Source organism: Ranitomeya imitator, chromosome 8 (genome assembly GCF_032444005.1).
Source record: "Ranitomeya imitator isolate aRanImi1 chromosome 8, aRanImi1.pri, whole genome shotgun sequence".
Lineage (NCBI taxonomy): Eukaryota > Metazoa > Chordata > Amphibia > Anura > Dendrobatidae > Ranitomeya > Ranitomeya imitator.
Window position 1 is genome coordinate 164,854,193 of NC_091289.1, and position 27,729 is coordinate 164,881,921.

General features: G+C 44.9%; 1 protein-coding gene across 1 annotated transcript in view; it reads left to right on the forward strand.

Annotated features, from left to right (window-relative positions):
• LOC138648216 (mucin-2-like) overlaps positions 1–27,729 on the forward strand; it is a 76,834-nt gene that overhangs the window by 31,777 nt on the left and 17,328 nt on the right. Inside the window, exons 15-20 of the mRNA XM_069737738.1 lie at positions 18,992–19,043; positions 19,228–19,294; positions 19,657–19,879; positions 22,676–22,727; positions 22,825–22,891; positions 22,995–23,217. Coding sequence (XP_069593839.1) covers positions 18,992–19,043; positions 19,228–19,294; positions 19,657–19,879; positions 22,676–22,727; positions 22,825–22,891; positions 22,995–23,217 — 684 coding nt within the window. The remainder of the gene's footprint in view (positions 1–18,991; positions 19,044–19,227; positions 19,295–19,656; positions 19,880–22,675; positions 22,728–22,824; positions 22,892–22,994; positions 23,218–27,729) is intronic.

Below are 27,729 nucleotides of genomic sequence, written 5' to 3' on the forward strand. Positions count from 1 at the left end.
AGGTGCTTCACAGAAGTTTATAACGTAGAGGTGTGAAAATAAAAAAATCTAATTTTTTCCCCAAAAATGATCTTTTAGCAACAAATTTTTAATTTTCACAAGGGTAAAAGGAGAAAATGGACTGCTAAAGTTGTGCAAATTCTCCTGAGTACACCGATACCCCAAATATGGGAGAAGACAACTGTTTGGGTGCATGGCAGGGCTCGGAAGGGAAGGAGCTCCTTTTATCCTTTTGAACGCAAAATTGTCATGAATTGAGAAAGGAAGCCGTGCCACATTTGAAGAGCCCCTGATATGCCTAAACATTGGAAAACCCACACAAGTGACACTATTTTGTAAACTAGACCCTTGAAGGAACTTATCTAGCTTGTGTGGTGAGCACTTTGAGTCCCCAGGTGCTTCACAGAAGTTTATAACGTAGAGGTGTGAAAATAAAAAAATCAAATTTTTTCCCCAAAAATGATCTGTTAGCAACAAATTTTTAATTTTCACAAGGGTAAAAGGAGAAAATGGACTGCTAAAGTTGTGCAAATTCTCCTGAGTACGTCAATACCCAATTTGTTGGGGAAAACCACTGTTTGGGCACACAGCAGGGCTCGGAAGGAAAGGAGTGATGTTTTGGATTGCAGACTTTGATGGAATGGTCTGTGGATGTCATGTCACATTTGGAGAGCCTCTGATGTGCCTAAACAGTGGAAACCCCCACAAGTGACCCCATTTTGGAAAATAGACCCTTCAAGGAACTTATCTAGCTGTGTGGTGAGCACTTTAAACCCCCCAAGTGCTTCCTAGAAGTTTATAAAATTGGGGCGTGAAAATAAAAAAATCACTTTTTTTACCCAAAAATGATCTTTTAGCAGCAATTTTTTTATTTTCACAAGGGTAAAAGGAGAAAATGGAGCACTAAAGTTGTTGTGCAATTTCTCCTGAGTACGCCAATACCCCACATGTGGGGGAAAACCACTGTTTGGGCGCACGGCGGGGCTTGGAAGCAAAGGAGTGATGTTTTGGATTGCATACTTTGATGGAATGGTCTGCAGGAGTCATGTCACGTTTGGAGAGCCCCTGATGTACGTAAACAGTGGAAATCTCCCACAAGTGACCCCATTTTGGAAACTACACCCATGAAGGAATTTATCTAGAGGCATAGTTTTATAGTAATGACTATAATGCGTTTGGTTTTACTGGTGTACGAATTTATAATGTGATGTTGTTTGTAAGTTGTGCGGGGTACATCAGATTATAAAAGTGTGTTGTGTCAGGGTAAAAACAAATGTTATTAATTTGTGGACGAGTGGTACGCTTTGAAGCAATTCTTAATGCAAAGGCCAGGTTTCTCAGGGCAAGTTTCACAATGGTAAATGGTGTTCTTTCAGATTCCCCTCTTGGAGCACTCTCTGCACCGGTTTTGTGATCGTCCTTTCCTAGCTGTTTGGGGAACTTCTCCTGGGAGATGTTGACCTAGGACAATACAGGCACTAACAGTTTCAGAAGTACTGGGACACTCAACTCCCTGAGTGTCAAACATTAGGGCCTTGATTACTTCCTCCTGAAACTGAAGGAAGGTCCCCGTATTGCCTGCAAATCAGAACAGCACAAAAGCATTGTACAGTGCCATCTGTACAAAGTGCATGGACAATTTTTTGAACCATACTTTGGCTTTTTGCATGGCACTGTATGGTTGGAGGACCTGATCTGAGATATGTACACCCCCTATGTTTATGACGGGTCTCTCGCATCGGTACTTTCATTTGTTAAATAATGCAAACATTTTGTAACATTTGATGAATTATAAAACTTTGGCTTCACTTTATGAGAGGTATATTTGGCTTAAACGTTGCAAAAACGAGTTTATAAAAGTACATCTGGTTTTATACCAGGGTGTCTTTGTTTATAAATGAAAGTACCGATGCAAGGGACTTGTCATAAACCCCAATGTAGGTCTTGGGCGGGCTACAAGGCATATCCAGACCCAGGGCTCACCATGCCAGACGGTTTTGCTTCAGGTCTGTGAAGAAACAAGCAAACAAGGCCCTACCCATGCCAGCAAGTGGGTAGAACCAGGGTGGACCCACTAATGTGTGTACTGCTTGTATGCCTGCATTGTATTGGCAAACTGGGCAAGCATCTGTGTCTTTTTAGATTCACCATAGGTCTGACAGATTCACCAATAGCAGAGGGTGGATTCTCTGGGTCCACTGCTGGTATGACATTTGTTGCTGGAGCCTGGTGGTGCGAAGTCTCTTCTGATTCAGGATGGTCTGGAATCACATTTTGTTCTGGTATTTCCAGCTGGGGAAAAGTCAATACAGGTATCAGTATGGCCTGATGCACTTGAGTCCAAGACTTGGTAAAATCTCCAAGAAGAGTGTGAATTTTCTTCTCTTCTTCTTCCATGGGTGGAGATATTCCTGGGTCTGTTTCTCTGTTCCTCAGTTTGTCAGGGCATACATTGAGATGGTCTCTGGATACTGCAGTTGAAGTTTCTCCTTCATCTTTACTGATAAGGCAGACTTTCGTGTTGTCGAAGTTTGAAGGTAGGATAGTATACGGTTCTGCTTCCCACTGGTAGTCAAGTTTGTGCAGTCTTCTTTTACATTTGAGCACTTGTTCACCTGGTGACAAGGGAATTGCAGGGGCACGTTGGTTATAGTCTCTCTCTTATTTTTTTGTCTCGCTTGTGATAGACTTCTTTCAACGCACTCTTGTAACTTGGCGGTACTTTTGTTGTCTCTCAGCATCCCAATCTACATCTGGTGAGGTATTTTCTGGGGTTAGGACTCCCATGTCTAGATCAACTGGTAGTTTATTAGATCTTCATCTGATCGGGTATGCTGGAGGGCAGTTGGTGGAATTCACTGGAATGTGGTTGTACAAGTCTACTAAGTCTGGTAACTTTTCTGGCCATAAATTTCTTTCATGTAAAGGCTAGGTCTTCAGTAAGTCGATCACTACTTGGTTCATCTTTTCGCACATTCCGTTGGTTTGCGGGTACTATGGTGTGGTTCTGATCTTTTTACATCTGTGGAGGTTGCCGAATTCTTGAAATACTTCTGCTTCAAAGGCTGGGCCTTCATCATTAAGTACCTTCTCAGGATATCCATGTGGTCTACAGAAGTGCTGTTGGAAGGCTCTGGCTGCCGTCTTTGCTGTCTGGTCCTTGACAGGTACGATTACCAGGAGTCTGGAGTAGTGATCCACAATAGTCAAAGCGTAGACATAGCCTGACCGGCTTGGAGTTAGCTTCACATGGTCTAAGGCCATCAGTTCAAGTGGCTATTTAGTAACTATGGGCTGTAGGGGAGCCCTCTGGCTGTCACTGTCCTTTCTGCGCAAGCTACATGGGCCACACTCTCGGCACCACTTTTTGATGTCTTTTCTCATGCCAATCCAGTAGAACCTTCCACAAAGTAGGATCTCTAACTACTTCCATCCGCAGTGTCCTGCTCCATCATGGTACGCTTCTAGAACCATTGGCGCATCTTGTCTTGGGACCACTATCTGCCAGACCAGCTCGTGAGTGTGTTGGTCAATACTCCTGTGACACAGCTTACCATCGTACATAAACAGTTTGCCTATCTCTTTCCACAGCTGTCGAGTCTCTTGTGGAGGATCTGGACCAGGGTGCGAATTGGCTTGCGTCAGCAGCTCCTTGACCAGATGGACCGCGGGGTCACTGTCCTGTGTCTCTGCCCACCCATGGTGGGGCAATGGGTTCAGTGTGGCTTCTTGCTTGTTTCTGTGCCTGTTCCTCACATGATGGGAATACTGATTTGCCCTGGGGCGGTGGAAAGCTGGCAACTCTATTTCTTCGAGTGTTTCTGAATCTTCTCCTATCTCTGGCAAGTTGGGCATCCTGGACAAGGCATCTGCATTTGCATTCTTGTGCTCCGCATGGTACTTGATGGTAAACTCTTAATTGGACAACCGGGCCATCCATCGCTGCTCCAAATCACCTAGTTTTGCTGTCTCCATGTGTATCAGCGGATTGTTGTCCGTGAAGACTGTGAAATTTGCTGAGACCAGGTAGTGCTTGAACCTCTCTGTCACTGCCCAGACGATGGTGAGGAACTCCAGCTTAAAGGAACTGTAGATTTCAGGGTTCCTTTCTGTGAGGCGAAGTTTCCTGCTGGCGTAGGCGATTACCCTTTCTTTGCCTTTCTGTACCTGGGACAACACGGCTCCCATTTCCATGTTGCTGTCGTCTGTGTACAGCACAAAGGTTGGTCATATTCAGGGTAAGCCAGTACCTCATCTCCTGTGAGAGCCAACTTCAATCGAGTGAAGGATCTCTCCAGCCCATCGTCCCAGTCAAATGGGGTATTCCTACCCTTGGTTTTCTTGGATTGGCCCACTAACAGGTCTTGTAGTGGTGCGGCTATCTTAGTGACGTCTTTGATAAATCTTCTGTAGTAGTCTACCAACCTAGGAACTGCCAGACTTCATGGAGGTTGCTGGGCTTTGGCCAGTCTCTGATCATGGTGACCTTGTCAGGGCCTGGTGCCACTCCTTCGGCGCACACCACGTGGCCCAGGTACTGCACTTTGGGTTTCAACAGGTGACATTTAGATGGTTTTACCTTTAATCCAAAGTTGGACAGAGCTTTGAACACCTCAGCCAGGTGCTTCAGTTAGTCCTCATAAGTCTTGGAGAAGATTGGAGAAGACGATGACATCATCCAGGTACATCAAGACGTTCTCGAAGTTCTTGTGCCAGAGACAGCACTCCATCATTCTCTGAAAGTTCCTAGGGCGTTGCACAGTCCGAACGGCATGTAGTTGAATTCACAGAGACCCATCGGTGTGGTGAAGGCCATTTTTTCCTTATCCGCCTCTGCCACGGGAACCTGCCAGTACCCACTGGTGAGATTCAAGGTAGAGAAGTAGTTAGCAGATTTTAAAGCAGCTAATGACTCTTCTATTCTAGGCAATGGGTATGCATCCTTGTGTGTAATGCGGTTTATCTGCCTATAATCTACACACATTCTCATGGTGCTGTCCTTTTTCCTGACGAAGACTAATCTCTGATTACCCCAGCCTCTTTCATCGCTCGTAACATGTCTTTGGTACATTGATAATGAGCTGGAGGTACAAGCCGGAATCTCTCCTTAATGGGCGGATGATCTCCCGTGGGGATATGATGTTGAATCCCTTTTACCTGCCCAAAATCTAGTGGGTGTTTTCTGAATACTCGCTCATACTCATGGACCACCCGGTAAGCCCCTTGTTTTTGGTGTGATGGTGTAGAGTCAGTGCCCATGAGTGATTTCTGACACCAATCTTCCATTTGTCCTGCAGAGCCATTGTTCTCCACCTGGTTGGATGGGACCAAGGGTTCTGTTGCCTGTATTACATTATTATCAACAGTAAACAGTTTGACAAGTTTCTCTCCACAGTTAAGGACACGTACTGGTACCTTCCCCTTGCAGACTTCAACCACCCCTCTAACAAAATAGCAAAATGGCCGACAGCACATGGGATAAGTGGATGCACGTCCTAGTTCCACTGGACCCCCATGGAAAGTGTACATACCAAGTAAACAATGAAGGACAGCATCCAATCCAGGTGAAAGTGTTCAAAAATGGATTCCTTTATTTGCCAAAGTGCAACGTTTCAACCCACATGGGTCTTTGTCAAGCAAAGACCCATGTGGGTTGAAACGTTGCACTTTGGCAAATAAAGGAATCCATTTTTCAAACACCCCTCTGGCTGACAGGATTGTGGGTCTACTATCTGAATACACAGGTTCTGCCAGGGCCTGGTAGTCTTTACCTCTGAGGCCTATTGCTGACCGACACCATATTAACATTTCACTCCTGGGGGGTATTGCGATGGGAATCGAATCACTCACTGTGGCAATGCCAATTTCTCAGATAGTTCTACCTGCTATGTCTGCACCAGAGCTCTGTTTTCTTTCTGCAGTACATGTTGTTCACTGGAACCAGCAGTTTCGGCCACCTGTTGTAATAAGACAATAACCTCTGCAAGACAATTTTCTATGATTTTAGTACCAATGGTCATCCTGGGGTTATGTTCACGTCGGTCAATATCAAAAATCACCATTCCTTGGGCCTTCAATTCTACCCAACCCACCTTAACCCCTTTACCCCCAAGGGTGGTTTGCACGTTAATGACCGGGCCAATTTTTACAATTCTGACCACTGTACCTTTGTGAGGTTATAACTCTGGAACGCTTCAACGGATCCCAGTGATTCTGACATTCTTTTCTCGTGACATATTGTACTTCATGACAATGGTAAAATTTCTTTGATATTACCTGCGTTTATTTGTGAAAAAAACGGAAATATGGCAAAAATTTTGAAAATTTCGCAATTTTCCAACTTTGAATTTTTATGCAATTAAATCACAGAGATATGTCACACAAAATACTTAATAAGTAACATTTCCCACATGTCTACTTTACATCAGCACAATTTTGGAACCAAAATTTTTTTTTGTTAGGGAGTTATAAGGGTTAAAAGTTGACCAGCAATTTCTCATTTCTACAACACCATTTTATTTTAGGGACCACATCTCATTTGAAGTCATTTTGAGGGGTCTATATGATAGAAAATACCCAAGTGTGACACCATTCTAAAAACTACACCCCTCAAGGTGCTCAAAACCATATTCAAGAAGTTTATTAACCCTTCTGGTGCTTCACAGGAATTTTTTGAATGTTTAAATAAAAATGAACATTTAACTTTTTTTCACAAAAAATTTAATTCAGCTCCAATTTGTTTAATTTTACCAAGGGTAACAAGAGAAAATAGACCCCAAACATTGTTGTACAATTTGTCCTGAGCACGACAATACCCCACATGTGGGGGTAAACCACTGTTTGGGCGCATGGCAGAGCTCGGAAGCGAAGGAGCGCCATTTGACTTTTCAATGCAAACTTGACTGGAATTGAGATGGGACGCCATGTTTCGTTTGGAGAGCCCCTGATGTGCCTAAACATTGAAACCCCCCACAAGTGACACCATTTTGGAAAGTAGACCCCTTAAGGAACTTATCTAGATGTGTGGTGAGTACTTTGACCCACCAAGTGCTTCACAGAAGTTTATAATGTAGAACCATAAAAATAAAAAATCATATTTTTTCACAAAAATTAACTTTCCGCCCCCAATTTTTTATTTTCCCAAGGGTAAGAGAAGAAATTGGACCCCAAAAGTTGTTACACAATTTGTCCTGAGTACGCTGATACCCCATATGTGGGGGTAAACCACTGTTTGGGCGGATGGGAGAGCTCGGAAGGGAAGGAGCGCCGTTTGACTTTTCAATGCAAAATTGACAGGAATTGAGATGGGACGCCATGTTGCGTTTGGAGAGCCCCTGATGTGCCTAAACATTGAAACCCCCCACAAGTGACACCATTTTGGAAAGTAGACCCCTTAAGGAACTTATCTAGATGTGTGGTGAGCACTTTGACCCACCAAGTGCTTCACAGAAGTTTATAATGTAGAACCGTAAAAATAAAAAATCATATTTTTTCACAAAAATTAACTTTCCGCCCCCAATTTTTTATTTTCCCAAGGGTAAGAGAAGAAATTGGACCCCAAAAGTTGTTGTTCAATTTGTCCTGAGTACGCTGATACCCCATATGTGGGGGTAAACCACTGTTTGGGCGGATGGGAGAGCTCGGAAGGGAAGGAGCGCCGTTTGACTTTTCAATGCAAAATTGACAGGAATTGAGATGGGACGCCATGTTGCGTTTGGAGAGCCACTGATGTGCCTAAACATTGAAACCCCCCACAAGTGACACCATTTTGGAAAGTAGACCCCCTAAGGAACTTATCTAGATGTGTGGTGAGCACTTTGACCCACCAAGTGCTTCACAGAAGTTTATAATGCAGAGCCGTAAAAATAAAACAAAAAATTTTTCCCACAAAAATTATCTTTTTAGCCCCCAGTTTTGTATTTTCCCGAGGGTAACAGGAGAAAGTGGACCCCAAAATTTGTTGCCCAATTTGTCCTGAGTGCGATGATACACCATATGTGGGGGGAACCACTGTTTGGGCGCATGGGAGGGTTCGGAAGGGAAGGAGTGCCATTTGAATGCAGACTTAGATGGAATGGTCTGCAGGTGTCACATTGCGTTTGCAGAGCCCCTAATGTACCTAAACAGTAGAAACCCCCCACAAGTGACACCATTTTGGAAAGTAGACCCTCTAAGGAACTTATCTACATGTGTGGTGAGCACTTTGACCCACCAAGTGCTTCACAGAAGTTTATAATGCAGAGCCGTAAAAATAAAACAAAAAATTTTTCCCACAAAAATTATTTTTTTAGCCCCCAGTTTTGTATTTTCCCGAGGGTAACAGGAGAAAGTGGACCCCAAAATTTGTTGCCCAATTTGTCCTGAGTGCGATGATACACCATATGTGGGGGGAACCACTGTTTGGGCGCATGGGAGGGTTCGGAAGGGAAGGAGTGCCATTTGAATGCAGACTTAGATGGAATGGTCTGCAGGTGTCACATTGCGTTTGCAGAGCCCCTAATGTACCTAAACAGTAGAAACCCCCCACAAGTGACACCATTTTGGAAAGTAGACCCCCTAAGGAACTTATCTACATGTGTGGTGAGCACTTTGACCCACCAAGGGCTTCACAGAAGTTTATAATGGAGAGCCGTAAAAATAAAACAAAAATTTTTTCCCACAAAAATTATTTTTTAGCCCCCAGTTTTGTATTTTCCCGAGGGTAACAGGAGAAATTGGACCCCAAAATTTGTTGTCCAATTTGTTCTGAGTGCGCTGATACCCCATATGTGGGGGGGAACCACTGTTTGGGCGCATGGGAGGGCTCGGAAGGGAAGGAGTGCCATTTGGAATGCAGACTTAGATGGAATGGTCTGAAGGCGTCACATTGCGTTTGCAGAACCCCTAATGTACCTAAACAGTAGAAATCCCCCACAAGTGACCCCATATTGGAAACTAGACCCCCATGGAACTTATCTAGATGTGTTGTGAGAACTTTGAACCCCCAAGTGTTTCACTACAGTTTATAACGCAGAGCCGTGAAAATAAAAAATCTTTTTTTTTCCCACAAAAATTATTTTTTAGCCCCCAGTTTTGTATTTTCCCAAGGGTAACAGGAGAAATTGGCCCCCAAAAGTTGTTGTCCTATTTGTCCTGAGTACGCTGATACCCCATATGTTGGGGTAAACCCCTGTTTGGGCACACGGGAGAGCTCGGAAGGGAAGGAGCACTGTTTTACTTTTTCAACGCAGAATTGGCTGGAATTGAGATCGGACGCCATGTCGCGTTTGGAGAGCCCCTGATGTGCCTAAACAGTGGAAACCCCCCAATTATAACTGAAACCCTAATCCAAGCACACCCCTAACCCTAATCCCAACAGTAACCCTAACCACACCTCTAACCCTGACACACACCTAACCCTAATCCCAACCCTATTCCCAACTGTAAATGTAATCTAAACCCTAACCGTAACTTTAGCCCCAACCCTAACTGTAGCCTTAACCCTAGCCCCAACCCTAACTTTAGCCCCAACCCAAACTGTAGCCCTAACCCTAACCATAGCACTAACCCTAACTTTAGCCCCAACCTTAACTGTAGCCTTAACCCTAGCCCTAACCCTAGCCCTAACCCTAGCCCTAAACCTAGCCCTAACCCTAGCCCTAACCCTAGCCCTAACCCTAGCCCTAACCCTAACCCTAGCCCTAACCCTAGCCCTAACCCTAGCCCTAACCCTAGCCCTAACCCTAGCCCAAACCCTAACCCTAGCCCTAACCCTAACCCTAGCCCTAACCCTAGCCCTAGCCCTAACCCTAATGGAAAAATGGAAATAAATACATTTTTTTAATTTTTCCCTAACTAAGGGGGTGATGAAGGGGGGTTTGATTTACTTTTATAGCGGGTTTTTTAGCGGATTTTTATGATTGGCAGCCGTCACACACTGAAAGACACTTTTTATTGCAAAAAATATTTTTTGCGTTACCACATTTTGAGAGCTATAATTTTTCCATATTTTGGTTCACAGAGTCATGTGAGGTCTTGTTTTTTGCGGGACGAGTTGACGTTTTTATTGGTAACATCTTCGGGCACGTTACATTTTTTGATCACTTTTTATTCCGATTTTTGCGAGGCAGAATGACCAAAAACCAGCTATTCAAGAATTTCTTTTGGGGGAGGCGTTTATACCGTTCCGCGTTTGGTAAAATTGATAAAGCAGTTTTATTCTTCGGGTCAGTACGCTTACAGCGACACCTCATTTATATCATTTTTTTATGTTTTGGCGCTTTTATACGATAAAAACTATTTTATAGAAAAAAGAATTATTTTTGCATCGCTTTATTCTCAGGACTATAACTTTTTTTTTTTTGCTGATGATGCTGTATGGCAGCTCGTTTTTTGCGGGACAAGATGACGCTTTCAGCGGTATCATGGTTATTTATATCTGTCTTTTTGATCGCGTGTTATTCCACTTTTTGTTCGGCGGTATGATAATAAAGCGTTGTTTTTTGCCTCGTTTTTTTTTTTTTTTTCTTACGGTGTTTACTGAAGGGGTTAACTAGTGGGCCAGTTTTATAGGTCGGGTCGTTACGGACGCGGCGATACTAAATATGTGTACTTTTATTGTTTTTTTTTTTATTTAGATAAAGAAATGTATTTAGGGGAATAATATATATATTTTTTTTTTCATTATTTAGGAATATTTTTTTTTATTTTTTTTTACACATTTTGAAAAAATTTTTCTTACTTTTTTACATTGTCCCAGGGGGGGACATCACAGATCAGTGATCTGACAGTGTGCACAGCACTCTGTCAGATCACTGATCTGACATGCAGCGCTGCAGCCTTCACAGTGCCTGCTCTAAGCAGGCTCTGTGAAGCCACCTCCCTCCCTGCAGGACCCGGATCCGCGGCCATCTTGGATGCGGGGCTGGAGGAAGCAGGGAGTGAGGTGAGACCCTCGCAGCAACGCGATCACATCGCGTTGCTGCGGGGGGCTCAGGGAAGCCCGCAGGGAGCCCCCTCCCTGCGGGAAGCTTCCCTATACCGCCGGCACATCGCGATCATCTTTGATCGCGGTGTGCCAGGGGTTAATGTGCCGGGGGCGGTCCGTGACCGCTCCTGGCACATAGTGCCGGATGTCAGCTGAGATAAACAGCTGACACCTGGCCGCGATCGGCGGCGCTTCCCCCGTGAGCGCCGCCGATCGCGCTGGACGTACTATCCCGTCCGTGGTCATGGGGGCCCACCCCACCTCGACGGGATAGTACGTCCCATGTCAGAAAGGGGTTAATGATGACCTCTTTGTACCCCACCTGTGGCAACGGCTGACCGTTACTGGCTACTATTGTCAAATCATCATCTGGGCCACTATTAATGTCTGTGTCAGCCCAATAACGCTTATAAAGAATGTAAGGCATAATTGTCACCTGAGAACCAGTGTCCAATAAAGCATTCATTGGGATGCCGTCGATCACAATGGGGAGGACAGGTTGTCCTCCGACTTACTTGGATCGCCAGTTTTGTGGGCCTGGTCATCCTATTCCTGGGGGTTGGCCCTCTGCCCCAGGGGTCGCTCGTTTAAATTAGAGTACCTTGCGATGTGTCCTGCCTGGTCACAGTGGCAGCAGATGGGTCGTCCGTCCTGATGATAGTGATCATTGTCTCTCCCTCTGGTTGGTGGGATCCTCTTCTGTCGTCGCCAGGGAACATCCTCCGGTCTGGAAGCCAGCTTGATCTTCTCCTTAGGGGATGCCTGTAGAGACTGTACGGTCTGGGCTAATGCAGCAACACTCTTGGTCAGCTCCTGCACCTGGAGGCATAATCGTGTAGAAGAATCCTCATCTAGGACCTGTGCATCAGCTTCAACGGGACCTGAGGAACTGAGGAAATGGTGCCACCTCCTGATGGTACATGAGGGCTGGACGCTTAAGAGGCACTGCACGGTTGGGTGGGGGTTCGTGCAACACCCAGATGGCTCTGTCCTTAAATTGCGCAAAGTCCAGGTCAGGGTTTTGCAAGGCCAGGATGCGCAGCTGTGTCCTGTGGTTGCTGGACAGGAAACCCTCAATTAACTATTCCTTTAAGAGTTTGTCTCCATCCTGTATGCTGTTAGGGTCAACCTGTCTGACGGCCCGCAGTGCCTCCTGGAGATTAAGGGCATAGTCCTGTATGCTATCCTGTGCTCTCTGCTTGCACCCAAAAAACTTCATTTTGATTTCTGCAGCGGTGCAGGTGTCAAAGGTGGTTTTAAGTTTAGCAAATATCTGCTGCACAGTTCCTTTTTCCACATTTGGCCAGGATTTCACTTCACTTAGGGCTGCGCCTATCAATTATCCAATTAAGATACTGACCTTCTGATGCTTGGTTAGGGGATATACCTCAAATAGGCTGTAGAGTTTTTCCTTAAAGTCACTTAATGTATGGGACTCCCCGGAATATTGTGGAAGCCAGGCCGCTCCAGGAATATAGGGCATGGACAGCGGCATGATGGGCACTGTAGCTGCAGTTGGGTCCGGCCTGCGGGTAGAAGCTGCGGGGCCTGCGGGGCCTGGTGGCAATATGGGGCCTGAAGGTGCATCTGCGGCGGGGCCCAGGGGTTCCAGGAGTCCGGCGGCTGCGTCCCCCACAGGGTCTTGGGGTATCACCGGGGCTGCGGCTGCATCCACCCCGAAGTCTTGGGGCATCACATGGGCTGCGGCTGCGTCCGCCACCATTTCTCCCCCCTGGTCTGACATAGCTTCTCCCCCTTGCTAACCTGATAGGAGCTGGCGTCTCTCCTCCGGAGTTTGTAGCGATTCCTCCGGTGTGCAGTCTGCAGCAGTTCCCAGTCCTCCGTCGGCACTTTGCGGCATTTTCACTTCCAGCTTTGCTGTACGGCGTCTTGACTTCCGGGGTTCCTCTCGCAGTGCGGCACCCGTTTCCTTCTTGTGCTCTTTACAGCTGGCTCCGCCCACGAAGGTATGTCTCCTACTCCTCACGTTCCACGCGGCACGGCAATAGCGGCAGTTTTGGCAGTAATTCACAAGGCACAGTCTCTAAATAAATCACAGTTAGGCACAACACAGTCTCTAAGGCGCACATGACCTGATTTGGGTCAGTACATCCTGTTCATGACGCCAAGATGGAACGCCTGTCAGGGCCGTGGGTTACCCGGTACCGGGTCTGGTGTTCACAGGGGGATGTCACGGTGGCGACCTGGTCCGTGGCCCTGGGTGCCCATGTAAAAGGGGAAAGTCTTTAAAGGGATTTGGTGAATAGAGTTTATGTTTGTGATGCCACCTGTGGTATTCGGTCAGTGGGGACCGACGCTTCTTTAAGGGGTCCTCTGGGGTGATGTTATGGCAGCTAGATGGTTTAACTTCCCACAGATGAAGTATATCCCCATTGCTCCCGGTGTAGATGAAAGATGGTGAATGGCGCAGTAAAGAACGAGGACACAGGGTTGCAGTCTCTTTATCTGGTTTACTGAAGACTTCAGGCAGCCACAGTCCAGGGTACCAGATCACAGGGTAGGCAGGGTCCGGCCGGCTTGGAAGCGAATCCAGAGTCCCTTTTACCAGGTGGCGTTAAAAGCCTTCCTCTAGCACGGTGGTGTAGTAGTCCCTTACTGCCTATGGCTTCAGATAAGGTCCTCACAGTTCTTCTCTCTGTGCCCCATATAGGATAGGACAATACCTGCATGACAGGTAACTTGAGCCTTTTTATAGGGACTCTAGCACACCCCGGGCTCTATGTGTCACTGTGTCTTCAGGTGTGTGTGGTGGACAGGTAGCTTGCAATTCAGCTGTCCTGCCGGTCTCTGATGTAAGTCTTAGAGTCCCTTACAACCTCGGTAATCCGGCTATCGGTTATCTGCGCTTCAGAGGGAGATAGTTCACTCGCAGCTGGTCTCCCCTGATGTCACTCTCCTGTGCTTCGCTCTCCTTCACGCTCACTGAACAATGTCCTTTCCTTCTGTATGTCTCTTTCTCCAGGAGCTGTAGTACTTCAGACTACGGGACCCCTTCAGACCTTCTGACACTATGTCGGTCTGCCCTCTTCTGTGTCTGTAACTTTCTGAACTTTCTCACCAGATCAGAAAGTATTTATAGGGGAGTTCTCCCTAAACTAGGCTTAGAGCTCCCCCATCTGGTCTGGAGTGTGAACATGTTGTATGCATTGTGGTTACCTGATAAAAGATATCCTTCATCGCTTCCAAACGTAACATCACTCTCCCCGTGAGGAAAGCAATGTCACTGTGACAACCAGGACCCTGGGGCGTCACACATATGCAGCACAATTCCCTAAAATGCCATCATCTCTGCTGCATTTACAGGGGTCCATCTGGCGTATGACGACGTGGGATTTTGGGTAAAAAATAGTTAGGCATACAAGTTGTAATGGGGTCTACCAAGCTGGGGTACCTCTTTCAGTACCACCCCATGTTTCAGGAGGTCCACTCTGCTTTGGCTGGAGTCTGAATGAATGACGCTGGCCGGAATTGCTTGGTTACATGGGCGCATATAAAAGATCACTGCTTCTCCACGTATTTCCAGTCTGACAACCCTTTACTCACAGGACACAGAATATGTCACACAGATACAGAGGGCAGGCCAATAGAAAAGCGGCAGGCCAGACATACATTACAATAGCCACAGGTGGCCGGAGCCTGCCAATATTTACTGCGGGAATTACAAAGGTGGGGGGTGGACAAAAGGGGAATATCGTGTCCCCTCTGCCCAGGGACATGCATCTCACATGGAACCTATTATACATACATATAACTGCACAACATATTCTGGGTGCTGAGTGGTTCCGTAACATGTAACATAAGTTCGTCTGGGCCACCTTAAGATTTATTATTTCCTCACTGAAAATGAATTTGAAGATGTCAAAATCAGTGAGGCCAGTGGTGTCAAACTAGATTCCTGAGCTCCCGATTAAATCCGGAATGACGAGATGATAATTTTAGCGTGTTCAATCCATATGGGATCGATTTTTGCAGGAGTTGCCTGGGTCCTAGGGCGTCTTGCTGGGTGTCCTTCCTCACTAGATGAGGAGGAGGAGAAGGAGGAAGAGGAGGAATAGACGTATGTGGGATCTTCCTCACTGGATGAATCAGTTTCGGAGGCAAGGAAGGAGTATGCCTCCTCTGATGAATAGCATCTTCTTGACGAATGGGCCATTTTTTAAAATATTTTTCAAAACCCTGGGGATGTGTGTGTGTAATTGGTGCTTTTACAAGTGTAATGTGTAGGGCTTGGGTATAGGGTACAATTTATTATTTTAAAAAAAGTATAGAAAAAATGTACAAGAAACACTTTGAAGAAAAAAAAGAAAATAAAAATCAGATGTAAAATAAAAAAGTTTGTATAAAAAAATTACAGATGTTCACTACACTAATGCCCTCCCTATAAATTTACCTGGTGCAAATAATTATTTTTTTACAAAAGAAAAACAGATGTAACCAACACTGTAATGTACGCTCCGGTAATGTACTCGCTAAAAATTTACTCGATGCAACTAAGTATTTTTTTACAAAAGAAAAACAGACATAACCAACAATGTGACGTACGCTCCCCTAATGCACTTGAAATTACGTGGAGTTTGCAGGGATTTTTTATGAAAAAACAAAAAAAGGCTACCTCCCTACCTATAAAGTTACACTATGCTTTTTTTTTCTCGAAAACAATATTGGATGTCACCAAACACTGACGCCGGCTATGCTATCACGCTACCTATAAAACTGCTAAAAATTTAAATTTCAGCAAACGGAGTGGAAGTTTACCGGCACCAGCTCTTTTTACTAGCAAGATTATTTTGCCACATATAGAGCATATCATCCAAATGCAGAGATAATTGGGTGGTACACACCATAGTGATAAATAAGTGTCATTGAAGTAGAAAACTAGAAAAATGGCGCTCACCAAATTTTTGCAAAAGTATGATTCTTTAATACATTAGTGATACAAACATGCCGGCAGGCAGGGAGTGAGCAGGGAGATTGTTCCGGATGATGGCCGTTTTACGTTGTCCAAGCACTGCTATGGACCCTAGAAGGCTACTGGATGATTTGGACTCGTAGAAATGCTAATAAATAAGCAATAGGCGAGACATGCAGGTGCAGCGACTCAGGCATTATTTTAGAGCACGCCAAAAATACTCATTTAGGATACGAGCGTGCTCAAATAACACCTTATCTGAACATGCTCGCACATCACCAGTTGCTAGACCTCTAAAAATAGACTTATTTCCTTCATGAATAATAATTGGGTTTAAGTAATCTCTAATATTGGTATCTCATCACATTAAACTTTATTATTATTATTATTATTTATTTATTTATATGTGCATTGACCTCTTCCATTATGACCTATACAGTTAACTACTCTATGTGAATGGAGTCAGATCTTAGAGAATCTACAGTACTATATAATTGTCTAAGGGTCACTTCCGTCTTTCTGTCTGTCTGTCCTTCTGTCTGTCACGGATATTCATTGGTCGCGGCCTCTGTCTGTCATGGAATCCAAGTCGCTGATTGGTCTCGCCAGCTGCCTGTCATAGCTGCCGCGACCAATCAGCGACGGCCACAGTCCGATTAGTCCCTCCCTACTCCCCTGCAGTCAGTGCCCGGCGCCCGCTCCATACTCCCCGCAGTCACCGCTCACACAGGGTTAATGCCAGTGGTAACAGACCACGTTATGCCGCAGGTAACTCACTCCGTTACCGCCGCTATTAACCCTGTGTGACCAAGTTTTTCTATTGATGCTGCCTATGCAGCGTCAATAGTAAAAAGATCTAATTTTAAAAATAATTAAAAAAATAAAAAATCATCATATACTCACCCTCCGGCACCTTTCCCGCTCCTCGCGATGCTCCGGTGCTAAGGATGGTGTGCGACAAGGACCTTCCATGACATCACGGTCATGTGACCGCGACGTCATCACAGGTCCTGCGCGCCTGCGCGAGAAGGACCTTCCATAATGTCACGGTCATGTGACCGCGACGTCATCACGGGTCCTGAGTGCCTACGCGAGAAGTACCTGCCATGACGTCACGGTCATGTGACCATGACGTCATCACACCCTGGGACCGGAAGCTGGTGACAGAACTACAAGGGGCCCTCGAGGGGCCCTCGGATCGGAAGGTGAGTATATGTCTATTTTTTATTTTTTAACCTGTAACATACGTGGCTGGGCAATATACTACGCAGCTGGGCAATATACTACGTGGCTCTGTGCTGTATACTACATCGCTGTGCAATATACTACGTGGCTCTGTGCTGTATACTACGTCACTGGGCAATATACTACATAACTGGGCAATATACTACGTAACTGGGCAATATACTACGTGGCTGGGCAATATGCTCTGTGCTGTATACTACGTCACTGGGCAATATACTACGTGACTGGGCAATATACTACGTGGCCTGTGCAATATACTATGTGACTGGTCAATATACTACGTCACTGGGCAATATACTACGTAGCTGGGCAATATAGTACGTGACTGGGCAATATACTACGTGGGCTGTGCAATATACTACGTGGCTCTGTGCTGTATACTATGTCGCTGGGCAATATACTACGTCGCTGGGCAACATACTACATGGCTGGGCAATATACTACAAGGACATGCATATTTTAGAATACCCGATGCGTTAGAATCGGGCCACCATCCTGTCTATTTATATAATTGTCTAAGGGGTACTTCCATCTGTCTGTAATGGAAATCTCGCGTCGCTGATTGGTCACGGCCGCCAGGCGGCGGGCACAGTCCGGCCGAGAATTAGTCCCTCCCTACTTCCGTCAAGTCAGTGCCCGGCGCCCGCTCCATACTCCCCTCCAGTCAGCGCTCACACAGGGTTAATCGCAGCGTTAACGGACGGCGTTGTGCCATGGGTAGCGCACTCCGTTATCGCTGCTATTAACCCTGTGTGACCAACTTTTTACTATTGATGCTGTCTATGCAGCAACAATAGTAAAAAGGTCTAATGCTAAAAATAATTTTTTTTTAAAAAAACCTGCTATTCTCACCTTCCGTCGTCCGCCGATGCGCGCGCGGCTGCCGCCAGCTTCCGTTCCCAGAAATGCATTGCGAAATTACCCAGAAGACTTAGCGGTCTCGCGAGACCGCTAAGTCATCTGGGTAATTTCGCAATGCATCACTGGGATCGGAAGCTGGCGGCAGCAGCGCTTGCATCGGGACAGCTTCGCTGGACGCAGGCGGGTGAGTATATAACTATTTTTTACTTTAATTATTATTTTTAACAGGGATATGGTGCCCACACTGCAATATACTATGTGGGCTGTGTTATATTCTGCGTGGCTGCTATATACTATGTGGGCAGTGTTATATACTGCGTGGCTGCTATATACTACATGGACAGCATTATATACTGCATGGGCTGTGTTATATACTGCGTGGGCTGTGTTATGTACTATGTGGACTGTGTTATATACTGCATGGGCTGTGCTATATATTACGTGGGCTGTGTTATATACTGCGTGACTGCTATATACTATGTGGGCAGTGTTATATACTACGTGGGCAGTGTTATATACTGCGTGGGCTGTGTTATATACTGCATAGGCTGTGTTATATACTGCATGGCCACTCTTATATACTGCGTGGCCTGTATTATATACTGCGTGGCCTGTATTATATACTGCGTGGCCTGTGTTATATACTGCTTGGGCTGTGTTATATACTGCGTGGGCTGTGTTACATACTGCGTGGGCTGTGTTATATACTGCGTGGGCTGTGTTATATACTGCGTGGGCTGTGCTATATATTACGTGGGCTGTGTTATATACTATGTGGCTGTGTTATATACTGCGTGTCTGCTATATACTACATGGCTCCTATATACTACGTAACCTGTGCTGTATACTATGTGGCTGCTATATACATACATACTGTACATAAATATTCTAGAATACCCAATGCATTAGAATCGGACCACCATCTAGTAGAACATAAACCTGTAATTATGATAACTTCATCTCATAGAGTTATTCCCATTTTGTTGCAGTGATGGCATCTTGTACAACAACTGCAAAAGATTTACCGGGATCTTCTGCAGAGTAAGATTTCTTTTCTTTTTCTTCAAGGGATTGCATTAGAAAAATAGGCTTTTTTTGCAGCAACACAGCCACTCTTGTATAGTATATGAGATAAGTCTGATATTGCAGTTCAGACACAAATACGTACTTGCGCTATAATTGTGGGTTTTTGTTTTTTTTCTCTAAAATTATATCTATTTTGCAGTGTTTTATGTCCAGCTGACTGTCTTACAAATGGAGGATCTGTTTGGGGAACTGATGTGTATACAAATGTAAGATGAAACTAAAAATAATACATTTTAAAAGGTTTTGCTAAAATATAAATATACAGGGTGGGCCATGTATATGGATACACCTAAATAAAATGGGAATGGTTGGAGATATCAACTTCCTGTTCATGGCACATTAGTATATGGGAGGGGAAAAACTTTTCAAGATGGGTGGTGACCATGGCGGCCATTTTGAAGTCGGCCATTTTGGATCCAACTTTATTTTTTCCAATGGGAAGAGGGTCATGTGACACATCAAACTTATTGAGAATTTCACAAGAAATGTAGAATTAAAGAATCCTGTAGAATTAAAAACAATATGGTATTAAAAGTTTATCTCAGACTGCATTCATTATTTTGGCTAGGATTCCTCCATATGTCGAGCGGCTATCCATGCTGGAAAAATACCCAATGATGGAGGACAAGTCACAGTGCACAAGACACCAGGTGAGGCCAGTTACACTGGATCTACAAGAAATGGGATTTCCACCAAGAACTTTGGAGCATGGCCTGGATCTTTTATATTTGTTACCTCAACAAGTACAGTGACTCCGGAACCAACAGAAGCAGTAGCACAAGGACCTCCAGGTATTGTACAGATAATTTTTGGTTTAAAAAGTGTTACCATGGAAAATGTTACAAAGTAAATTGTGGCAGAATGAACATCACACGCGTTTCACGTGGGCTTCCTCAGGGGGCCGTCACGGAAGGCCCCTGAGGAAGCCCACGCAGACGCTCCTATGGGCTATCTGTCTGGCGTCTTACTAAGATCCAAATGGGTAAGAATCAATATTTTACATCTTAGGTTGTTTAGTTGTCACTTTGTAGGTTCTGATTGCAATTTTCTCCTCTATATTTATGGTTATATCTAGTTTCACACTCATCATGATATAGCAATTTTTCTATACCCTTTAATGACATCTGACGATATCTGTAACTTTGGATATAAAGATTACACTTTAAAGGAAAATGATTCAGCCGATCTATATATTATTTAAACACCAAAAAAACCTAAATACTATGTAGTATTGACCCCACACCTCTTTACCCGAGTCCTTTATGATTTATTTTTGTTCTTTATGTAATCATGTTTTACTGATTCTTGTTACTGAATGTTAATACATGACACTTTAATAAAAGGATTCTTTGTATTATATTTCAACAGACCCTTTTTTACTCCATTTTTTCAGTATTTAAGTGTACCCCTTGGAGCTGTTCTGTCATTTATGACTTTTGTATGTGGTTATTAGGCCCCAATTCACACTTAGTGTGATGTGTTTTGTTCTGGTCTATCTTCTACAACTGGTGATGAAATCAATCTTGTGGTTGTTGTTTAATCTTTATTTTTAGTTTTGAGTTAATGATATGCTAATGCTCCAGGGCGGCCTGTGGGGGTGTTCATGTGGTCTTATGATTAGATATTCATAATGTAGACTGCTGACAGGTCACTGATCCCTCAGTGAACCGCCCCCTAGTTTGCATAATGAATATCTGTACATTAAAAAAACCTTCTGCAGGCAGGTGGCAACCATGGTACCTGCTCTGCAGCATAATCGCATGTTTTATTTGCCAATAATACATGTTCTTAAAGTTATTCGGCTAGAAAAAAATATCAATTTGAAAATTGCGCCTGCGCAGCAGCAGCTATTGGTGAATATACCTGTGAGCCGATAGCTGCTATTGCTACTGCAGAGTAACAGCTCGCAGAAAATCGAAAAAATTATGCCAACATAATGTACACATAAAAATGTGAATTATTCCAAACTTTGAATGGGATGGTTATCTGTAAAGGGAGGATACCTTAAAGGGAATGAGTCAGCAGGAGTTCACACCCAAAACTATTTACCATATATACTCGAGTATAAGCTGAGATTTTCAGCCCATTTTTGGGGCTGAAAGTCCTCCTCTAGGCTTATACTCGAGTCATACCCAGGGGTCGGCAGGGGAGGGGGAGCGGAGGCTGTCTAATTATACTCACCTTCTCCTGGCGTGGTCCCGGCACGTCCCTGCTTCTTCCAGCGCTGCAGCTTCTTCCTGTACTGAGCGGTCACATGGTACCGCTCATTACAGTAATGAATATGCGGCTTCACCTCCCATAGAGGTGGAGCCGCATATTCATTACTGTAATGAGCGATAACTGTGACCGCTCAATACAGTGAGAAGATGGAGCGCTGGAAGAAGCAGGGACGTGCAGGGACAGCGCCAGGAGCAGGTGAGTATACGGGGAAGGGAGCGCTGCACGATATTCACCGCTCCTCGTTCTGGTGCAGCTCCATCTTCAGCGTCCTCTGGCTGTGACGCTCAGGTCAGGGGGTGCGGTGACGTGGTCAGTGCGCGCCCTCTGCGTGGACGTCAGTGCTGAAGACGGAGCCGCACCGAAACGAGGAGCAGGTGACTATTGAAAGAGCCGGGGCCTGAGCGACGGAGAGGTGAGTATGTGATTTTTTTTTTTTATCGTAGCAAAAGCATATGGGGCAGGTGACTGTATGGATGATCTTATGGGGCCATAACGTTTGTGCAGCATTATAAGGGGCAAGTGACTGTATGGAGCATCTTATGGGGCCATAACGTTTGTGCAGCATTATAAGGGGCAAGTGACTGTATGGAGCATCTTATGGGGCCATAACGTTTGTGCAGCATTATAAGGGGCAAGTGACTGTATGGAGCATCTTATGGGGCCATGTGCAGCATTATATGGGGCAATTATCTGTATGGAGCATTTTATGGGGCCATAACGTTTGTGCAGCACTATATAGGGCAAATATCTCTATGGAGCATCTTATGGGGCCCTTATTACCCTTTATGCAGGATTATATGGGGCATATTTTAATATGGAGCATCTAATGGGGCCCATCAAACTTTATGGAACATTATATGGGGCTCCTGATTCAATATGGATATTCAAAAACACTTAACCTACTGATGTCTCAATTAATTTTACTTTTATTGGTATCTATTTTTACTTTTGACATTTACCGGTAGCTGCTGCATTTTCCACCCTAGGCTTATACTCGAGTCATTAAGTTTTCCCAGTTTTTTGTGGCAAAATTAGGGGGTCGGCTTATACTCGGGTCGGCTCATACTCAAGTATATACGGTATATGTGCATTTAGTTCTGCAAAAACACAAGTCCAGCAATACCTTTGCATGGCTAGTCCGTTTCTCCATTACTGAGAAATCAGTGTTAGAATTGATATGCAAAATAGGATAAAGTGCTACTATAGATGTGAAGTCTTTATCACTCCATCTCTATACCCTGCTGTTGATAAGCCAATATTTACCAAGATTACACTACCCCCTTGAAAAACTGAAAAGCAAACTGATGATTCTGTATTTACTGGTAACCATAACTCCACATGACATCACTTACAACTGTTCATTGCAGTGACGGTATCTTGTACAACAACGGCCAGGGACCTACCCGGATCCTCTGCAGAGTAAGAATCCCTCCATACTCACCTATTTTAATGTTCAAAATCCGTACTAAAACTTTGAAAATTTGATATATTTGATATATTTGTTTTTATTCCTTAGCGTGCTTTGTCCCGGTGACTGTCTGGCTAATAGTAAATCTGTTTGGGGAATTGATGTGTACACAGATGTAAGATGGAAGTAAAAAATATTAATTTTATAAACATTTTAAAAGAAAAATAATAATAGCATATTCCAAATGTATCTGTTACTGCATTCACTATTTCTCTTAGGATTCCTCTATTTGCCGAGCAGCTATCCATGCTGGAATAATAACCAATGATGGAGGACAAGTCTCAGTTCAGAAGACACCAGGTCAGGACAGTTACAATGGATCTACAAGAAATGGGATCACAACCAAAAGCTATGGAGCTTTTTCTGGATCTTTTATATTTGTTGTTTCAACCAGTCCAGCAACTCCCGAACCAACAAAAGAAATAACGCAAAGGACTCCAGGTACTGTACAGATATTTCTTGTTCAAGAAATACCGTACTTGTAGGAATTGCTATTAATCTAAATGTTACACAATATTGGTATCATGTGTGTTCTTCATGGCCTGGTTCTTTTATATTTGCTAACTCTTCAAGTCCAGTGACTCTGTAACCAACAAAAGAAATAACACAAAGGCTTCCAGGTATTGTACAGATATTTTTTTACTTTTGGAATAAATATTTCAATTAACTCAATAGGGTGATTTTAGAAAAGAAAATGTGACAGAAAATTGTATCATGCGCATTCTTCTATAATAATGGAAGAAGTGTAACTACTATGGCTAATGAGTTACTCGAAATAAGCAAAATGTGCAACTGGGAAAGTAATGGTACATAGAGCATCAAACCCGTACTTCATATGCAAAGTGTCAGATACTGAGAAATGTTCACTAGTATGTGCACAGTAAGTGATGATGAATACTGGAAAAAATGTAATAAAATTCAGCAAATAATAGCGTCTATTCTGACTAGAAATGAGGGAATATTTGTAAATCTGTCACGTCAGTGTTTAGAACAATGCTTCCCAAATGGGTGTGCGGCAGCATGGGTTGTTATTACATCCCATTAAGGCTGCCGCGACACTAGTGTTTAAAATGGCTACAAGAGCTCAGCATGCTGGGCAGGAAACCGCTCATGTAGAGGACAAGTCCTACAGTATACTCCAGTAGGACCTTGTGGCGGCAGACCACCACGTGACATGCTCTAATACTGTCACTCTGTAGTACAGATGAGAGGATCAGGCATAATTTGAAATTTCAGCAAACGGAGTGGAAGTTTACTGGCACCAGCTCTTTTCACTAGCAAGATTGTTTTGCCACATATAGAGCATATCATCCAAATGCAGAAATAATTGGCGGTACGCACCTTAGGCTGGTTTCACACTAGCGTATGGGAGTGTTGCGGAAGGCAGCGTACTTCCTCCCTTCTTCCTCCATGAAACCACACCTACACTCTGCCTACAATCCGTCTCCTTGAGACCTGCGGTGCCCTCTTTACCTATCTTTATAATTGGGTACGCAGGAACGTACGCTGTTTGTGGATGCCTCCGCATGCGACCCTTGGACGCTGTACCAACCGCAACAAAATGCAACATGTTGTGTTAGACGCAGTTCGGCGCAGCTTCCAAACGGCGCATGTGGAGGCATCCGCGAACAGCGTACGTCAATGCGTACCCAATGATAAACATAGATAGATAGGGCACCACAGGACACAAGGAGGCGTAGGTGTCATGGTCAGGACATGGTTAATGTCCTGTCAGGGTTAATTTTTGCTAGCCTCTTTTCTATATTGGGAGGGGTATTTATACTCGCTCCTAGCCTGGTTTCTCTGTCAGCTATAGATTCTGTGTTTGTCTGTATGCGTGACTCCTGGATTGTGTGCTTGGTTTGCATAGCGTTGTCTTGCTTTCCGTGCTTTACCCTGTTCGTGTTCCTGGCTTCTGAACTCTGGCTTTGCTTCTGACGATCCCCTGTCTCTCTGTTTTGGTACCTCGTAATCTCCTGGCTACGACTTCTGCTTGTTTGACAATTCTTTAGTGCTTGTCCCTTCTCTGTTTCCCTGGCGTCTGGCTCCGCCCCCTTTTCCTCCTCCCACTCTGTCACATGGTCTAGGTCCTGTTCGTTACCTGTCCACTCTGTTTCATGTCTAAGGTCCCGTGGGTTCAGGTTAGTAACTTGGCGTTTTGTTCAGCTGCTGTTTGCAGCTTCCCCTGCAGCATAGATATCCAGGCACCGTGACATTATAGCTGACCATACAGTCTTTTTCCCTGGTGGGGGGTTGTTGGTATGCCATGGATCCTGTACAGGTTCTCACGGGGCAGATTAATGAGCTCTCCCAGTTGTTGCAGAAGCTGTCTGTGGAACAGCAAGCCCTGGTCCACTCTCACCAGCAGGTGCAGAGAGATGTGGCAGGTGCTTTACAGATGTCTGCTTCCTTGCGGTCCCGGGAGGGGGGCACCACTGATGTATCCCTGGTGGACCCCGAACCACCTGTAAAATTACCCGATTCTTTTTCTGGGGATAAAAAGTTATTCAGGGTCTTTCGGGAGGGATGCAGGTTGTTTTTTGAGTTGCATCCCCGGGCCTCGGGAAATGAAAGACAGAGGGTGGGGGTAGTTATGTCTTTATTAAGGGGGTCCCCTCAAGCATGGGCCTTCTCCCTCTCTCCCTCTGCTCCTGAACGTATGTCTGTGAACCTGTTTTTTGAGTCCCTGGGGCTCATTTATGATGAACCTGATAGAGTACATCTGGCGGAGGAAATGGTGATGAGTTTGACACAAGGGAAGCACTCTGCTGAATGGTTCTGCTCAGAGTTTAGGCGCTGGGCAGCTGAAATTTCTTGGAATGATGCAGCCCTGAGGGGGTTGTTCCGCATGGGTCTGTCCGACCGTCTGAAGAACGCTCTGGCACTTCATCCTCCTCCTAATACCCTGGAGGACGCCATGACTCAGGCAGTTCGAATGGACCGGAGACTCCGTGCTAGAGGAGTGATGCAGCAAGAGACTTCCTTGTTTTCCAAATTGCGTGACGCTGCTCCTGTATCTGAACCCATGGAGATTGGGTCAGTTTCGGTTATGGAAAAAGAAAGGAGGCGCCGGAGAGACAATCAATTGTGCTTTTACTGTGGAGCCTCTGGACATTGGAAAAGCAACTGTCCACTCTGCCCTTCTTCTGTGAAACCGTCTGAGAAACGACTGAGTCTGGGCAACAATCGAGGAGGTTGTCCAGACTCCCAGGTACATGTTTTTTCACTTGCCAAAATATTGCTTCAAGTGGAATTGGAACTTGCTGGCGGTCCTGTGGTGACCACCGCCTTTGTTGACTGTGGCTCTTCTATTAATTTGATTGATGCCCAAGTTGTGACTCGTCATAAGATAGGGACAGTCAGGCTGAAAAACCCTGTTAAAGTTGTGGCTGTTGATTCATCCCCTCTTACCCGGGATGGAATTTGTTTCGGGACTGATGTTTTTTCTCTGAAAGTGGGTTCCACTCATATGGAAAAATTAAGTTGCTTTGTAATGAATAATCTACCTGCAGGACTGGTACTGGGTATGCCTTGGCTGCAACGCCACAATCCTGTCATTGATTGGGTGGCAGGGGAAATCACTCAATGGAGATGTAAGGGTAATGGTCCGTGTTGTAACCTGGGACCTCTTGTTAACCCTATTAAGTCTGTATCTGTGTCGTCTGTCGGTCTGGAGGGTATTCCGGAGTACCTGAAGGACTTCGAAGACGTGTTTTCCGAAAGTGAGGCTGAGGCGCTTCCACCACATCGACCCGGTGATTGTGCAATTGATTTGATCCCGGGAGCCAAATTACCCAAGGCTCGTCTGTACAATTTGTCTGGGCCTGAGCGCCAATCTATGAAAGAGTACATCACAGAGAGCCTCCGCAAGGGGCATATTCGGCCCTCTGTCTCACCCGTTGCAGCGGGGTTTTTCTTTGTCAAGAAAAAAGATGGTGGTTTGCGACCGTGCCTCGACTTTCGAGAACTAAATAAGATTACTGTTAAAAACACGTATCCTCTTCCTCTGATTCCTGATTTATGTAATCAACTCACTGGGGCCAAGTGGTTTTCCAAGCTTGACTTACGAGGGGCTTATAATCTGATAAGGATCCGAGAGGGGGATGAATGGAAAACAGCATTTCTGACGACCGAGGGCTTGTTTGAAAATTTTGTCATGCCCTTCGGTCTCACCAACGCTCCTGCTGTTTTCCAGAGTTTTATTAATGTTGTGTTTTCTGATCTGATTGGGCGTTATGTTGTCATTTACCTGGATGACATCTTGATATACTCAGAGGACAGTCAGTCACACTTACACCATCTTCACTCGGTTCTTGTAAGACTCAGGGAGAACCATTTATATGCTAAGCTGGAGAAGTGCTCGTTCTTTTTGCAAGAACTGTCTTTTCTGGGGTTAATTGTATCTGGGGAGGGATTCCGCATGGATCCTGGGAAGGTTCAGGCCATTTCTGATTGGGTGCAACCTCAGGACCTGAAGGGGTTGCAATGATTTCTGGGCTTCGCTAATTATTATAGGAAGTTCATTAAAGGGTTTTCGCAGGTAGTGAAACCCTTGACGGACCTCACACTCAAAGGGGCGGATGTAAAAATTTGGTCCATGGCCGCAAAAAATTCCTTTCTGGCACTGAAGAAATGTTTCACTTCAGCACCCGTGTTGATACAACCCGATCCATCGAAACCTTTTATCGTGGAGGTTGATGCCTCGGAGGTGGGGGTGGGGGCAGTGTTGTCTCAGGGTCCGTCCACCCTTACTAACCTTAAACCCTGTGCCTTTTTCTCTAAAAAATTCTCTTCGGCCGAGAGAAATTATGATGTCGGCAACAGAGAATTGTTGGCAATTAAATTGACCTTCGAAGAATGGAGGCATTTTCTGGAGGGGGCTGTTTTTCCCGTTACGGTCATCACTGATCATAAAAATTTGGCCTATATCGAGTCCGCTAAGAGATTAACCCC